Source organism: Thunnus thynnus, chromosome 17 (assembly GCF_963924715.1).
Source record: "Thunnus thynnus chromosome 17, fThuThy2.1, whole genome shotgun sequence".
NCBI lineage: Eukaryota > Metazoa > Chordata > Actinopteri > Scombriformes > Scombridae > Thunnus > Thunnus thynnus.
In genome coordinates, this window is record NC_089533.1 from 15010642 (window position 1) to 15026733 (window position 16092).

The 16092-nt window shown below is 44.5% G+C and overlaps 1 protein-coding gene across 3 annotated transcripts; it reads right to left on the bottom strand.

Annotated features, from left to right (window-relative positions):
• Positions 1-955: 955 nt before the first annotated feature.
• On the bottom strand, positions 956-15895 carry gprc5ba (G protein-coupled receptor, class C, group 5, member Ba). 3 transcript variants are annotated; one of them, XM_067615954.1, is made up of 4 exons: positions 14867-15895; positions 6249-7278; positions 5869-6014; positions 956-4544 (listed from the first exon to the last, which is right to left on the bottom strand). In XM_067615954.1, exons 2-4 carry the CDS (start codon positions 7276-7278, stop codon positions 4500-4502), a joined length of 1221 nt encoding a protein of 406 aa, XP_067472055.1. In that variant the 5' UTR covers positions 14867-15895; the 3' UTR covers positions 956-4499. The 3 variants fall into 3 exon arrangements, with proteins under 3 accessions (XP_067472055.1, XP_067472056.1, XP_067472054.1); XM_067615955.1 differs by lacking the exon at positions 14867-15895 and adding an exon at positions 10586-10772 and having other exon boundaries at positions 5893-6014; XM_067615953.1 differs by lacking the exon at positions 14867-15895 and adding an exon at positions 10586-10703.
• Between the last annotated feature and the right edge of the window lie 197 nt (positions 15896-16092).

The window sequence follows — 16092 nt, forward strand, 5'->3', positions numbered from 1 at the left end:
ATGTCACTTTAGAATATATGTGAATAATATGAAATACCAAGTCTATTGATCTGTCTGCTGAGATGAGCCTCATGGATGTGATAGGCTATTTGACAATTCTTCATTGTATAAACAAGCAAAATTTGTTAAAGCAAGTAATTTGATGTTTTCAAAAAGAAAGAAAGAAAGAAAGAAAGTAAACTGTAGGCCTGCATATTTTCTAAATATATTCCAATATGTTCTAAATGTTTTCAAAAGAAAAAGTTTATTTCTCAGGAAATGGGAAATGGTTTGAATGGGTATTCCCGGGAATCCCGTTTCCCATTTCCATGTCATTAACAGTTTCATTTCATAGATTGAAAATGGCATTGAAATGACAAAAAAGAAAACTGGCAATAGAAATGCTGTTCAAAAGCATCTTCTTCACTTAAAACATCAGAGTATGTAAAATTTGATGGCGGCATTAGAGAACAGCGGCATTGCTTATGTGTGGAGTGGTGCCGAAATGTCATAATTTTACATATTGTGTTATTTGTTTAGCAGGCGTCAAGCAGTGTAACCTGTAACATGTTTTACAAATTGCAGATGGGGAATATAACTTAGATTGAAAAAGATTTCAAATTATTTTTTCTTTACTCCCTTGGTTTAAAAAATTATAATGATTTTTGCCTAGATTTCCAATGTATTTTAAATAAAAGCCCACAAATAAAGAAAAACTGTCTCGATTAATTAGTTTGTCCGACATAAAGAATAAAGTTGTCTGGGCTCTAAGTGTAAGATGTCCTTTTTGGTCATAAATAACCAAATTCGAGGGTTCTTTCAATACGTTTCTGTCAAAAAACAAATATCTATTTATATATAATCAGATTTTTAAACTGTCAAATATCAATGTTGGTATCTGCCTCAAAAATTCAGCCTTTTATGACAATCATCAGGATTCATGTATGTGGGGGAAAAAAAACACATCCAGTAAAAGTTAACTACAAACATGACACTTTTATTGAACTTTTTTTCCTGAATCGGTTACAGAAACAAGAGAGTTAACCGTGGTTTTTTTTTTTTGTTTGTTTTTTTTTCATTTTTCTAATCAGGGGAATCAAGTTCTATACATAGGCATGCTGCGTCACTGCACGGTCACAGCTGTGAAAACCAATATCACCCCTGTCAGCTGCCCCGATGGAACAGTCTGAAGGCAAGACAAATCAGGAGACGACAGGCAAAGACATGTCAAACCCAGGGAGGATGGGTGTTCAATGGGCTGCCCAGGGGATGACAAACATAACATATAGAAGTTTTGTGCAAAATTTCACCACAGTCTATCTGATTTTAAACACAGAGACGATATCAGTCAGAAAATTCTCTTTTTCCCCCCTCGAGTCTTCAAGCTAACAGAGGAAGTAATAATTAGGTCCAGTTATGATGGCATTTAGTTCCTTTTCGGGGAATCATACTATTTTGGACCATTTCCCCTACCTGTAATCTCTTTGCTTCTCAAGAACCAGCTCTCTTTTGTGTTTAAGAAAGCACAGACATTAAGTGTGTCATCTGATATACACTGAAATTATGATTGCTGTCACATGACCCTTACATAAATAGAGTTAGTATTCAAAAGTATGTCTGAGAAAGGTCTTACATGTAGAAATGGTGATAAGCATGCACAGATAGGTAGTCGACGAGTGCAAAATCTACAAAGTCACATGTTATTCTTTTTTTTTTTTTGTACTCCATATTGAGTGAAAACATCACAAGAACTGAAACCTCCCCCCTCAGCTCTGACTTGAGTCTCCAGAGCTTTGTCTCCTTACTGCTGATCATCCAAAACCCTGAGGACAGTTCTTCATGGGCTACGGCACGCAGATCTGGAGACGTAGCCTGTTTACGACCAGGGTTAGCCCAAACAGAGCCTGACGTAGCAGGACAAGCTCTCTTTGGGCATGGAGCTGCCCTGTCGGTACCAGTCCTATTTTAGAATAGCCAGTGGGTAAGACATAAACATACAGCAGCAGTCAAGGGTTGACCCTCAGTCTTTTCTTAGTCGAGTGTTGCTGTAAGACCAGGTGTCACCACCATGACTATTGGTTGGCTTAAAGTTAGTTTATTCAGCCCTCCCTGCTCTGCTTTTTATAATTATCCCTAAAGCATCACAGAATAAGTCACTGTTTACTGCATGAAGTGCCAAAAATTATTCACAGCCATTGTCATTTTTCGGAAAAAAAAACAAAAAAAAAAAACAAGTGTGTTTGTATCCCCGTAACTGTTACAGCAAAGAGTGGACCACTGATTTGACTGATAATTATGCTCCTTGAACATTAATCAAACAAAAAAAGCATATCTAGTGTTGGCAAAACATTTTAAAAATGCTAGTTAAAAAAAAGACACCAGCAAGAGAAAAATAAAAGCATAATGAAGCAACAAGCAAATGTATGAACACAAAGCAAACCAGTTAAAAAAAAAAATCAGATAAAAACAGTTTGCAGTAGTCACTTCTCCAGTGGGTCATACCACACTGGTGTCTAAACTCCTACAGTTAAAAAAAAAAAAAAAAAAAAGTAATCAAGCAAGCAAAGCTTTACAGCACTACTATGTACACAGCTTCTCAGGTGAAAGAGAGAGCCGGTGTCATGATGAAGGGAAAGGGCGTGAATCGGAGACTCCAGTGAAACAAGAGTCCTTCTTGGCACGGGGGGACTTCAGCTCGCCGACCACAGAGAGACATGAGGAGGATGAAGAGGAAGAGGAGGAGGAGGAAGAGGAGGGGTAGAGACGCTTCACCAGATGAAGAAGACAACCACACAGAGCAGAGCAGCACGGCCAACCCCCCCCCCCACCATCATGCACAAATACACTGATGGACCAGGACCAGGGAGCCATTTTCTCACACAGATCAGAGGCTGACTGAAGGAAGTCACAGAGATTTCACTGTTGCATAGACTCCCCTTGGACCTTGCTATCTCCTTCCTCAAACCCCTCCTTCTCCTCCTACTCCAATCCTCTGCATGAGCTTATGTTTGATCTCCCTCTTTCTACCTTGCACTGTAAATCTGATCTTTCTAAGGCTCTAAGATATCTCCACACACCAGCCACCGCTCTAAATATAGTCTGCCACTCACAGTTTGACTACTGTATCTGTATTAATGCTTGTCAGTGTTGTTTCTGCACTCCTGTGCCTCACTGGGAAGTTGTGTGGAGGAGTAATAAAGAGAGAAATTTAGCACCAGAAAGCAACCTTGACTGAATTTTTCCATCATCTCCCCAACACGCATAAAATCACGACACATACGCACACTTAAACACAGATAGAGGAACAAAGAACAGGAGACCTTTTAATTTCCTTGCTCCATTTCCTGCTGATATAAAGTGACAGTTTCTCCTGGCTGGTTCAAACCGCCAGTGGCCACCGGAGATGTGGGAGAGCACAGCAGTCTGACCTAGATTCATGAACCAGCACCTCCCCACTGATGACTGGCGCCCTCAACATCCAATCAGAATCCACTCTACTCCATTGTATATCTAACAGCAGTTCATTAGCAGCTTGTTGTCCTTCCGTTCAGGTGCTCCAGGCTGCTTTTGTTGCGTCTCTGGTCACAGGGACCTCACTGCCGATCACAGTTCAGGCTTCACAGCTTGTTTCACATTTTAGTGTCCATGCAGGTAAGAGGATGAGGCAAGGTGAGAGGAGTTATGTGTTATATTCACAGACAGTGCAGAGAAATGCAGGCCGGAAACAGAGATCGGCAAAGAGGAGGAGGAAGCCAGGGGGTCGGGTGTAACAGTCTGGAGAGGGAGGGTTTTGTTGAGGTGGTAGAGTTGAGATGCAGGGAATACACACACACACACACACACACACACACACACACACACTCACTTTCTCATATCCTGCACATACACACCCACAGAGGTTGGATTCTTTTTAAGAGGGCGGTGCTCGAACTGTACAGTTGCCCATGTGCTCTGTCTTCAACTATGCTGTGGATGCATGGAGGACAGAGCCAAATGTTTCCACTTGAGCGCCAGCATTGTGAGGAGCAGCAGAAATGTCAGTCAGGCATTCTGACTGACAGGAGGAGAGATAGAACAGAGGAAAAAAAAAAAACGATAGATTTCACAGTTTTCAAGGATGCTTTACAGTGCTATAGTCTCAGGAGAGCAAATTAAACAAAAAGAATACTGCATGTTGGTATTTTCAGATCTGCGTATTTTTGTTTCACTTGCTGGTCATATTTTGAGTTTTTTTTTCAACCCTTCTATGGAGATTTGTGTGCTAGAAGAGCTTCAGAAGACTTTAGCTCTGTCCTCCATACACTACGTTCTCTCATTCTCACACACACACTCATACAGTAGTTGATTGGCACACAGTCAGTGCTCAAGTCCCAAGTCTGTACACAGGGTGAAAGGGCCCCGTTGGCGCCCATGTTTTAAGTTCATTCCAACCAGGCTGGCCCCTCATCCTGTACCCTTCCCTCCTCACCCTCTCCATCCTCTTCATTTTCTACCACACATCCTCTGTCCAATCCTCTCGCTCACCACAACTGCCTCCCCGTGTAGGTTGGAGGGGCAGAGGGGACCTGTAGGAGAAGGAAAAGGAAGCAAATTAAGTTTGCAATTGAAAAACCTTCCGGATAGAATCAAGTATATATTCACACATGCATCTTTAAACACACACCTGCTTGTCTACAAATGTATTCATTGCTTATAGGACCAAAATACATCTCTGACTGCCTTTTACTTTAAGATAAACCTTTTTTGGGTCATCCGGTAGATGTCTAACTGTCCCAGATTTTAAGGCAAACCACGGAGAAGCAGCACTTACTTATTGTGCACCATAAAGCTGGAACAAAACTCCAGATGATAAAACTATGTTATGCTATGAAAGCGTTTTTGGGGAAATACTTCTCACAGAGCCAGGCTAGCTGTTTCCTCCTGGTTCCAGTCTTTCTGCTAAGCTAACCTAACCAGCTAATGGTGGCAACGTAATATTTATCTTCTCATTTCTTGGAGAGAAAGTGAATAAGCATAATTCCCAAAAATGTCAAACTATTCTGTTAACTCTACCGGACATAGTTCAACCATTATCCACCTTACACTTGCAACTGAAGCTCTTTTCTATTTAGTGCTCTGTGCTGTTATCTTTTTAAATTAATTTTATCCTGTGCTGTGTTAAAGGCTATAATTCTTATTTAATGTCTTTCATTCCTTCTGCAAAGCACTTCCCTTTGAATATGAATCATGCCAGATAAACTAGGTCTGCCTTTCAAATGGATGCACACAGAACCACAAAAACAGCTCTTGCAAACTAATGATATTTTATGCAGAGCAGCTCAGGAGGAGTCTCTACATTCCCTTGGTCAACTAAATTAGCATGACCGAAAACGCTAGCTGCAATCTCTAAGAATAGTGACTACAAATTATCTTTTCGTCAGTAGAGAGTGTTGTTCAGCAGTTTTTAGCCTCCTGTAGTGTGTGAGGTGTTGTGTCGTGCTGTTGTACGGCAGCTAAATACATAACACAGCGGCTGGAAAGCAATTCATCTGTGCCAGCCAGAGTGCCCATTCATCCTGCATAATGAAGGGCATGACAGTTGCATCACTCAGTGGACAGATAGCATCGCAGCTTATTTACACACACAGGAGCACATGGAGGCTCTCTCACACTCACCCGTGCACAAATCAATGTCAGATGAGTGACCGTTCATGACCAACCCATCCATGCATGTGCCTACAAAATACAGCGCACACGGGCACATGAACATGCACACGCAGATGCATAGTGCACACACACTCACACCTCTCCCTCATTCTTGTGCAATGGCGTACAGTCTGGAACGCACAAATGTGCATGCAGTCTTGTCGGGGCGGTCGAATGAGAGAGCGGCATGTAAGCGGCGTGTACCTGTGACTGGGAGGATGTACTCACCGCTCCCCCGTTCAGGATCATGGTCATCTCGGTGGGCTGGTAGACGTTGCTGCGGAAAGGAGCGCTGGGCCTGGCGCCGGTGTTACTGTTGTGTTGCCCGGCACCGCCACCGCTCCTCAAGCCTGGTATGAAAAAGACAGAGATTACTCACTGTGACTCAACACATCACTGTCTCTCTTGAAGAAAGAAACACTTGCTGTGTAATGCTGCACCACAGAAATTTCCTCCTGTACTTATTTCTAGCTACACATACACATTTTCCTGGTGTTCTATTACTCACTTTGGCCTACATTCCACCTACAGTCTGTCCGCACATATATATCCTGTCTGCTCTAAAATATTGGATTGCACTATACCTGCAGTGTTCTCGTCGCTGTATCCGTAGCCCTGGTTCTCCACAAACTGCCTGTGAGAGAGGGGGATATCTTCGTCAAAGCTGGTCTCCCTCATCCGTGTCGAGTTCTGGGAGGTGTCAAAGTAATCCGGGGCAGTGGGCTGTGGTGGGGGTCTCAGACAGATGTGGGATTCAGGAATGGCATGGAAGATCAGCAGCAGCCAGCCCTGAGCTACTAAAGCGATGGCCAGTGCCGGATCATTCCAATCTGGGGACCTCCCTAGCCAGGCATTGCCATACAGATAGAAGCCCACCCAGGCCACCCACAGGAGCAGTGACAGCAGGCAGCTCACCAGCAGCCAGATGGCATTGCAGCGCCACTGACGTGTCTTCCCACACAGAGCCAGGGAGGCGGCAGTCAGCGCGGCTAGTAGGAGGGCTAGCACATAGCTGCAGGCTAGTGAGAAGTCCAGAGGCAGGTACTGACAGGCATCTCGCCCCTCCCTCAGCACGGTCAGAAGTAACCATTCGGCAGCGATGATGCCCTGCACAGCGCTCAAACCCAGCGCCAGGCCTGTTAGAGCGCAGCCCCCGGGACTCCGGCGCTCCCGGCCCAGTCTGCGCAAACGGACACCCTGCACCAGCAAGCAGGAGAAGCAAACAGCAAAAAGAAGACCCCACAAGGCCCTGCGGAGCAGACATAACGACTCATCCTGCTCAATCAGGTAAGCAAAGCTCAGGCCGAACAAACCAAGGATGCCCAGGAGAAGCAGGAGGATGGGTCCCACGCCGCTACGCTTCTCAGCCTCGCTGATGTGGTGTAAGCGGCACAGCAGGACTAAGGCTAGCAAGAGGGCAGCCAGCACCCCACCAGCAGCCACTGACTCGACAGCCACACCCCATATGGAGTCCAGGTCACAAAGGAGGGTGTAGGGACGCACAAGGCCCCAGCCGCAGCCTCTTGGGAGAGCCTCAGAGTCCTCCGAGTCTTGACTGTTGGCACGATGGGTGACAGTCAGCAGCAGCAGGAGGAGGACTGGGTGGAACGCCATCTATGAGAAAATCAACAAAAGAGAGGAAAGAATGCGATGATGCAGAGAACAAGGGGCAAAGGGAATATGGAGGAAATCAGTGTAGAGAAAGGGGAGAAAGACAGGGAAAAGTGAGTCATTTTGGTCATAAATGTTTGGAAAGCAACAAAGCTGAGCAGTCAGTCATTCCCACAGCAATTATCCGCCTGTGATTGACAATACAGACAATCAGCCACTGCTGTGTTTTAGAGAGGAAACAAAGGACAGTAGTTCATGCAGGGTGAATGACTGAAGCCTTTTCAAACACAAAACACACACACATCCTGTTTCACCAATACTAAGAGCTCTGCCCTTTTCTGAACCTTTTAAAGGCTTTAAAGGTTTCATTTTGCAAACCCCCTCCAAATAAACAACATACACATGGAAGAAAAACACCAACAAATCCAGAAAAGTCCAGAGCAGCTGCCTTTAGTTCATTCACAAAGACGAAGTAAGGTCAGAGTCGGAGCACCTGCAGTTTTTCTACTGAGAGTTTAGAGGTGTACGATATGTCCAGTCTCGTCCAGTGAACCGGCTGCCGGAGCACTGACAGGAGAGCTGCAGCATCATGCATATTTTAATGAAAAAACAGAGATACAGAGGAGGGAACTAGTGCGTACAAGCAGTTCTACTCACTATCAGGCATCTAAGGGCATCTAGCAAGGCATGAGACAATGTATTATACACTGCATGAAAATACACAGCAACTGGAGCACAAGTACAAACACTCATGTACTTTTGAGAGAAGCGTCCCAGTGAAGAAAAAAAAACTGCAAAATCAATGCTGTCTCAGTCTTCCTTTTCCTTTATTCATCAAAACTGTCAGACAGGCACACACACACAGACACACAAATAAACATTCTTCCGTTTCATTGAGGTCTTTGCTGGGATGATCAGCGCTGTCGTTTCACCTGACAAGCCGTGTGTTTTATGGGAGGTTGATCTGTACTTAAAGCGGCCACAAAACCACACACACACACACACATACACACAAACACACACACACACATACACACACACACATTTTCTTGCCAGGTTACTGTCAACTGTCTCCGCTGCATCACTGAGCTTTCAGAAATTCTTTCCAAACTGGCTCATACATTAGTGTTTTAAACAATCAGCTTCCACAAAGCACACACACACACACACACACACACACACACACACACACACCCCTCTCTCTCTGTGCCTGAAGCTACACTTTGGATTGTTTATTTCAGAGGACTTTCAGACTCACTGTAGTTTTGACATAAAAAATCTCCACGTGTCCACAAATAGACTGTGCCACAATATTTACATACCACATAAAGGACACTGGATATCTTCAGCTTCAAATTCTCTCTATATATGCCAGTAAGTCAGGGAGGGATACATACATGGCCATCAGGGAAGAAAGCTAGGTTTAAATACACACCAGCCAGGGCCACAGGTCACACACAGTCCTTCCAGCATGCAGCTTAAATGGGGCAGACAGTGAGAAAGAGACGGAGCCGGGCTGATGCAGCCACTAGATACTCTGATTTTTTTTCCACAAGCAAATTAGAACAAAGGTGGGAGGAGGTGGGGGAGATTTGCCACAAATGTACTAAGACTAGCCTTGTTTTTGATTGTATGATGTATCTTTTTGATGCAATCAACCTGTAACTTTTCAAGAAGGTTATTACAGTAAAACTTATACAGTATTTTAGCATAAAAGATGTGTCCACTTTTGCACAAGAATGGGCCATGAAAATGTGAAAAAAACATTATTGATATAACATTAATAAGGGACTGAGCTCACATCGAATAAGACAATAAGAACTGAGAAATTGGATCATATACACACAAAACACATACTCACATCTACACACGGATACTGACAGCATAGCTGGTCCATCCATTTACTTACAGGCTTTTGATGTGTCTTTCCTCATATCCATTTTTTAAAATCTATTTTAAGGCAGCAGTTGTTTACAACTTGTGAAAATTCATTATTTATATCGTTGAGACCAGAGGGCAAAGCAGTGAAAAATGCATGTGTGCATATAGATGTGTGGTTTGTGCATATTCATTTGTTTAGAGCTCTTTCATGTATCCTTCAGAGATTTACACCCTCCAAAATTCCTCCTCCATGCCTCCTCATTACTAAAATTCTTCACTCCCTCGTATCCTGTCATAATTTCAGCCTCGTTTTTGTTCTGTTTCCTGTCGTCTCCTTCTCTCCTTGTCGCGGCAGCTCATAGCCGCCGGTTATTATTGGTCTACATTAACATCAATCAGTGCTTACAGAGGGATGAGTCACCAGAACAAAAAAGAAAACATAGTGATGGATCTGTACACACACAAACACCAACATGCATGCCTGCACAACACACATACTCCTGATGAACTCCAAACATCATGTTGTTTGTCAAGTGAGCCCCTGATAACCATGGTTACGCCCCATCTCTAAATGACAGGAATAAAACAAAAGGGAAAGGAGACAAAGAGAGAAGGCTCACTCATCCACAACAAGCCTAGCAGACTGCTCCTCCTCTGTCTTTTTTGCACTTTTCTTTTTGTTCTTCTTCACCACCTTCTTGTTACCTTCTAATGACAGAGCCTGTAAAACCACACGGTCAGTCGGGACACTCGCATCAAGAGACAGAAAGACTGGAGCTCGCGTTCTGCACACTAGTGCCCGCTTTTTCACTCGCTCACCCTCTCACCCGTGTCACCCCCTCTTGCACAGATGGTTTCTCTGGCTGCTTTTTGAGTGTGACTTGGCAGACTGGCGAACTGAAAGCTGATGGACGCACACAGAGATCTGCCAGTGGCAAAACACACATGCAATCACAGAATCACATGTACGCAGTCAGCCAGACATGCATGTGCAAAATCGCAAATGCTCATGCAAACCTTCCACAAACATGCACGACTTACAGCACATAACACACACCTACAGCACACATGCCACACACTCAAATCCTCTCCCCTCCTTCTCCTCACTAATATGAGTCGTGTCAAAATAGAAAGAGAGAGCCCCTGGCCTTCCGCTTTGTGCGGCACAGAGGACGCTGCCGCCGTCTCATCCTCCACTCCCCTCCCCTCCCTCTGTCTTTCTAGACATGTTTCTCTTTCTGTCACTCCCGCTCCATGCAGCCATTTCTGTCCTCCCCTCCATTTCAAAATCTCTATTCTTTCAGATTTCAATGCCCCCTCTCCTCCAGAGCAGCCAGAGCAGTCTCATCTCTCTGCTACATTTGAAGATGTGCTGTGAAAGATGCATCTACACCCTCCTCTCCCATTTTCTCCCTCTTTTTACCCCCACCATTTTGGCTTCTCCTTCTTCCCTCCTTCTCCTTCTCCTTCTCCTTCTCCTTCTCCTTCTCCTTCTCCTCTCCTCTCGTCCCCTCTCCTCTCCTCTGCTCTCCTCTCCTCTCCTCTCGTCCCCTCTCCTCTCCTCTGCTCTCCTCTCCTCTCCTCTCCTCTGCTCTCCTCTCCTCTCCTCTCCTCTCCTCCCCTCTCCCCTCCCCTCCTCTCCTCTCCTTTCCTCTCCTCTCTTCTCCTCTCCTCTCCTTTCCTTTCTCACCCCCACCTCCTTCCCTCCTACCCCCTTGCCTTTATTTTTGCTGGGTATCTTATGTAACGGGGGGGAAGGATCCAGCTCCTGCTAGTTCTGCTGCATGGCTGCTGTTTCTCAGGCATCATCTTCCTCAGTGCCAAGCAGCCTGCTGGCACTCAGAGGTCCATCTTTGTATTCTGCACGTAGAAGGGTTGCATGCATTCATGCTGCACGTGTTACTCATACACACAGACATATATATATATATATATATATATATATATATATATACACACAGGCTGGCACTAAGCCCATGTGTGCTGGGCCTATTTGCATGTAAATATAACATTCTGTTTGGTGGCATGTATTATGCATGTGTGTGTGTGTGACGGCGCCACATTCTCACACAAAGCTGAATGTGGCAAGTATGCAGCGTGCATTCCTTATAGCGCTGCTGCTGCTGCTTCTGTTGCTGCTGTTGCTGCTAACACACAACAGGAATACAGGCGTGAGAGTGCAAATGCGTAGCACTGCAGTCATTCAAATCTGCTCCCGGCTGGATAGGCAGGGATGGTGAAATCCAGGGAGCAGTCCTGTACAATTACCGCCTTGTATAATTATCAGACATAGCACACAACCAGATGCTGTCTAATTACCATGGTGATAATTGGGAGGATTATTGCATTTTGACGACCCGCTACAATTCTCCTTTTTTTCCCTCCTACTGTTTTATTCAGAAGGGACGATCATTGAGAAAATGTGTGTGTGTGTGAGTCAATACGAGTGTGTGTATGGTTGTGCCTATGTGTCTGGCAACACATGGATCCAGCTGTTGAGGTGAGCAGGTCATTTATGCAGGACTTATGCTGGTATCTGCTCACTAATGATGCCTTATCCACTGTCTACTCTAACACTACCAGACCTTTCCTTTTCTGACAGTTCATAAATGAACATCTTACATCAGTGGCTGGGCTTACATAATGCCTTAGATAGCAGTCATGTTACATTAACCCAGGCTGTCTGGATGTCTTGGCTCACTGTATGGGGATTTGTTTTGGATTAAAAACACATCTGTGCTTCTAAATAAGCTTGTATGCTTTAATGGCTAAGTTTCATCAGACATCTCTTTTAACCTTTGCAATTTCTTTCTCAACTTGCATCTTGAGTAAGAACAACCGGTTTGAACTGGCCTCCACAGTTTGAATCTGGTCTGAAACAATGTCCAGGAAAAAATGGAGAGACATCACAAAAGTAATGAGTACCAATAAGGACCAGACTCTCTTAACTGAGGACTTCTCTGATACTTATTTCTCTTTGAACAAACCTTCTTTACATTTACATTACTGACATTTAGCTGGCGTCCAGAACAGACAGGATGTTTCTTTCACACTCAAAGACACATGGTTGTTGTAAGCACTGAACTTTGCGGAGACATGGCCTCTCCAACGATGCATTCAGCTGGAATCAGAGACCTCCTACGCAGAAAATTGCAAAGACACAGCCAATTTACATTAGATTTTGAAGCATGCAGTTTTGAGATAGATATATCTGGTCCAGGTTGGCTGAAATAAACTGACATGACATCACAGCTAAACAGCAGCACACACAGTGAGCCATTTAAATTTCCTATGCATAGTTTCATACTTTAAAACATATCTACAATACCTTTGACACCAAGTATGCCATATTTTTTTAATGTTCTGACAAGATATTTATTGTAGCAGTCTACTCCAATCCATTTGTGATGATTTTTGTTTGATGGACTTCACTGTCGGACAGATATGGTTGCAGACATTTATGTTTTTTCTTGACCAAATGTAAAGGAATGTATTTAGCTCACCACTGGAAACTCATCCACTTCTTATTTTACAAACATGCATAATAACCATAAAGTGCACTGCATCGTTGTATCTCTGCCTCCATCTCTAAACCTCCAGAGTGACATCACCAATCCCACAGACAGATAAAAGGATGAAAGTAAAGAAAGGGGATGAAGGAGACAAAAGAGGGGAAGAGATGCAGCATACATCAAGGTATGACCTATGGCTGTGCTAAAATATTTAAAGAGTTGGTGAGGAAGTTTTGGGGGGAAAATAGACTCCCAGATGCAGTGAAAAAGCAGGGATAAGGAGAAAAATGTAAGGAGATTGAAGGGTGACACTGAGAAAGAGGTAGTCCATTCACTGCACCGGTCTTCTGGGTGTCAGCATGGAGAAACTGACAGTGGAAGTATTTTCCCTTGCCTCTTTAGACATCCCTGGCCATCCTAATTAGGCCTCATTACCATGTGACTGGGCTCACAGCAAGACCATATGCTAATTGACTTGGCAATTAACAGTGCCAATGTTTAATCTCAACCCTCACACCTCCCTCCACCCCCCCCCCCCCCCCCTTCCCTACTCCTCTGTCTACATCAACAACTGATGGTCAGATGTGAGGACATCCCAAACCCCAAAACTGTACCCTGAAACCAGAACCACAGACCTCCGGTGTCATGTGTTCTGCTTTCATGTGACATCAATAAGCATGTTATATTATAGATAATTGATGGGATCTAAGGTGAGATGAATGGGGGTTGATCACAGGAGCACCAGAGAGATCAGATATGGTTAGACAGTGTGATAGTGATCAGAGGGTCTGTGTGAGCAGGAGAAACAAGGAACAGCCGGATGTGCGGAGGAAGAATTGGAGCGAGCCATGTGCCTGGAGCGTGTGTGTGTGTGTGTGTGTGTTTGAGGGGAGGGGCGTGCGCATGATCGCAAATGCACATAGGGAAGTTCCCGTGTATGTGGGCTCGCACTCCTCGTTGTGTCATGTGTACAGAAAGAGGCCACACACACACGCGCACACACATTCATACAAACAAGGTACATATGGCATCAGCCCCAAGGAGATACTGTAGCATCCTCTTTTCCCAAGAGGAAGCTAACTAACTCATGAAAGCGCAGCCTGAAAATAAACAGCTCCACTCTGCTGAATATTGATTAATGATGGAACACAGAACACTCCAAAATAGGCCCGGGAGCTTTCTGGGTACACAAATACCGCACTGACACTGGCTCAAGGCTCATGTATCATCTATCTGTTGACCAACAGAAAGTCAATCTATACATTGACATCCATTTCCATACAAATGTCCTTTCTCTAATTGGACTCAAGAGGGTATCTAAAGTTCAATTTCTGAGTTTAGACAACCTATCCTGGGCCCTGGCTCTTGTTATGAGGCCAGCGTGGGAGGGACATGTCTAATATAAGGGACACCCTTGGTTTTAGCTGACCTAAGGAGCAGCTTAATGCAAACTCACATATAGAGAATGCTCTTTTTCTCTTCTTTTTTCAGCAAACCCCCTCTCTGAACAATGCTGGCCACATGGGAGGGTCCCTGGGGGATTCCAGAAGAGTGTGTTTGTTTGAGGGACCAGCAGTAAGACCATTGTTACTGAGGTGTGTGTGTGAGAGAGAGATCCAAAAATAAAGAATGACATCTAACCTCTAAACTAAAGAATGGAGGAGTGATTGGCACTCCTAAAATATCCCTGTGTATTGTGGGATGAAAATAGCAGCGCAGCTAAGAAACCACCGTCTTCATCCTCGTGAGAAAAATGTGCCACAGCCAGTCATTCATTAGATTTCACACAGGTCAAAGCCCTCCACAGACCTGCCTTTGGTTAAGCTTAACATGGTTTTGTCAAATGCCCTGGAGGTCAAGGCCATTTGTGCCAAGCCCTGTGCGTAAATGTACAATTCTGCAACATTTCTACAACATAGCGTGCCTTTTCTGCTTCATACACCTTTACATTTGGTGCATCGACATCGCCTTTCTCCCAGGGCTGCTGTCAGTGATGCAACTTCCACCTCAGTGGTGATAAACACCGAAACAACCTTGTTACGACACAAGCAGAGGAGATGCATTCAAAATAACCGAGATGCTCTGTGGGTTATTCAGCCAAAATAGTCCTATACCCACTGAATATATCACACTCCCCTACCGACCCCCATTCTTATTAATCAATGTCCTACACGGGCTACATGGTGAGCAGCACGTACCTTAATCGATGTAAACAAATCCGATGGAGAACGAAGGCAGATGCACAGCTGTCAGGTTTGATAGGAGACGGGACAAAAAAATGTCACATTTCGGAATGAGCTCCGCTCGCTGTGTTTGCGTATTCTCTCTCCATCCACATGGACTTGTGCGCGATCAACCCAGATGATTCCTCCAGCTTTCAAACCAGAGGAACCCGGTTATTCAGCCCGTGTCCGTTGTCCTCAGAGGCAGAATGGGCATGAATACCGAGTCCTGACAAGTCCAGACGGAAGAGACGAAACGCGCCGAGGTGTCAGAGTTGAATTGTGGTAGATAAATTTTGGCGTTTTCCCCTAAATCCTTTGTTCAGTGGTACGCATCTTTGACTTTTCACTCTGCACCAATAAAGGAGCATTCAACAAAAATAAACAAAACACACAATGTCTCGAAATCCTGTGATGCGTAGAAACGGTGCCCCAAAACCAGCCGGATCCTCCTCTCCTGCTATAGCGCTGATTAAGCCGCTGAATGTCCGGGCTGACGCTCACTGCTCCCCGCTGCACATCTCTCGACTGAATGCATCACAAAACTGCGCTCCGCATAACGTGCGTAATGATAATCCCTCTCCGCACACACACACATGCACACACATACACACAGAGAAAGTGACAGCTCTCCGGAGCTTCCACAGTCCCCACTGATTCCTCTCTGTCCTGCCTCTCTCTAACGGAACCCTGTTAAACTCACAGATAAATTAATTGGCGACTGACAGGGGAAGCACCTTATTAAATCGTTTCTAGACGCGCAGCCGGTCTCTCTCTGTCTGTCTGTCTGTCTGTCTCTCTCTCTCTCTCTCTCTCTCTCTCTCTTCTCTCTCTCTCTCTCTCTCTCTCTCTCTCTCTCACGCACACACACACCTTCTAAAAATCTATTTTAAATATCACTGTCAGTCTGTATGCACTATTCGGACTCTATTCCTGCTTAGTTCCAGTTTGCAGAACTGTTTTTCCCCTCGTTGACTGAGCCAAAGTAATAGAAAGTATGCCACGAGACATGAGAGTGCCAAGTTAAACTATTAAAAATTAATTTCCGGTTACATGTTTCAGAATAAAGTTCTTAAGGTAAATTTAATTAGCTCACCAATATAGAAATCACATCATATCTACTATAATACTGATCTGTTTCTTCAAAATGACAAGCTAAATAAATGGAATGGTGCTGCATTTTTGTCCAATTTGCCTCTCAT

What these genes read in the sequence shown, in the direction of transcription:
- gprc5ba (XM_067615953.1), bottom strand. An exon ending in CAGCGACGAGAACACTGCAG is followed by an intron (nt 6,015 to 6,248) that starts GTATAGTGCAAT and finishes TTTTCATACCAG; the next exon opens with GCTTGAGGAGCGGTGGCGGT. An exon ending in GTACATCCTCCCAGTCACAG is followed by an intron (nt 4,545 to 5,868) that starts GTACACGCCGCT and finishes CTTCTCCTACAG; the next exon opens with GTCCCCTCTGCCCCTCCAAC.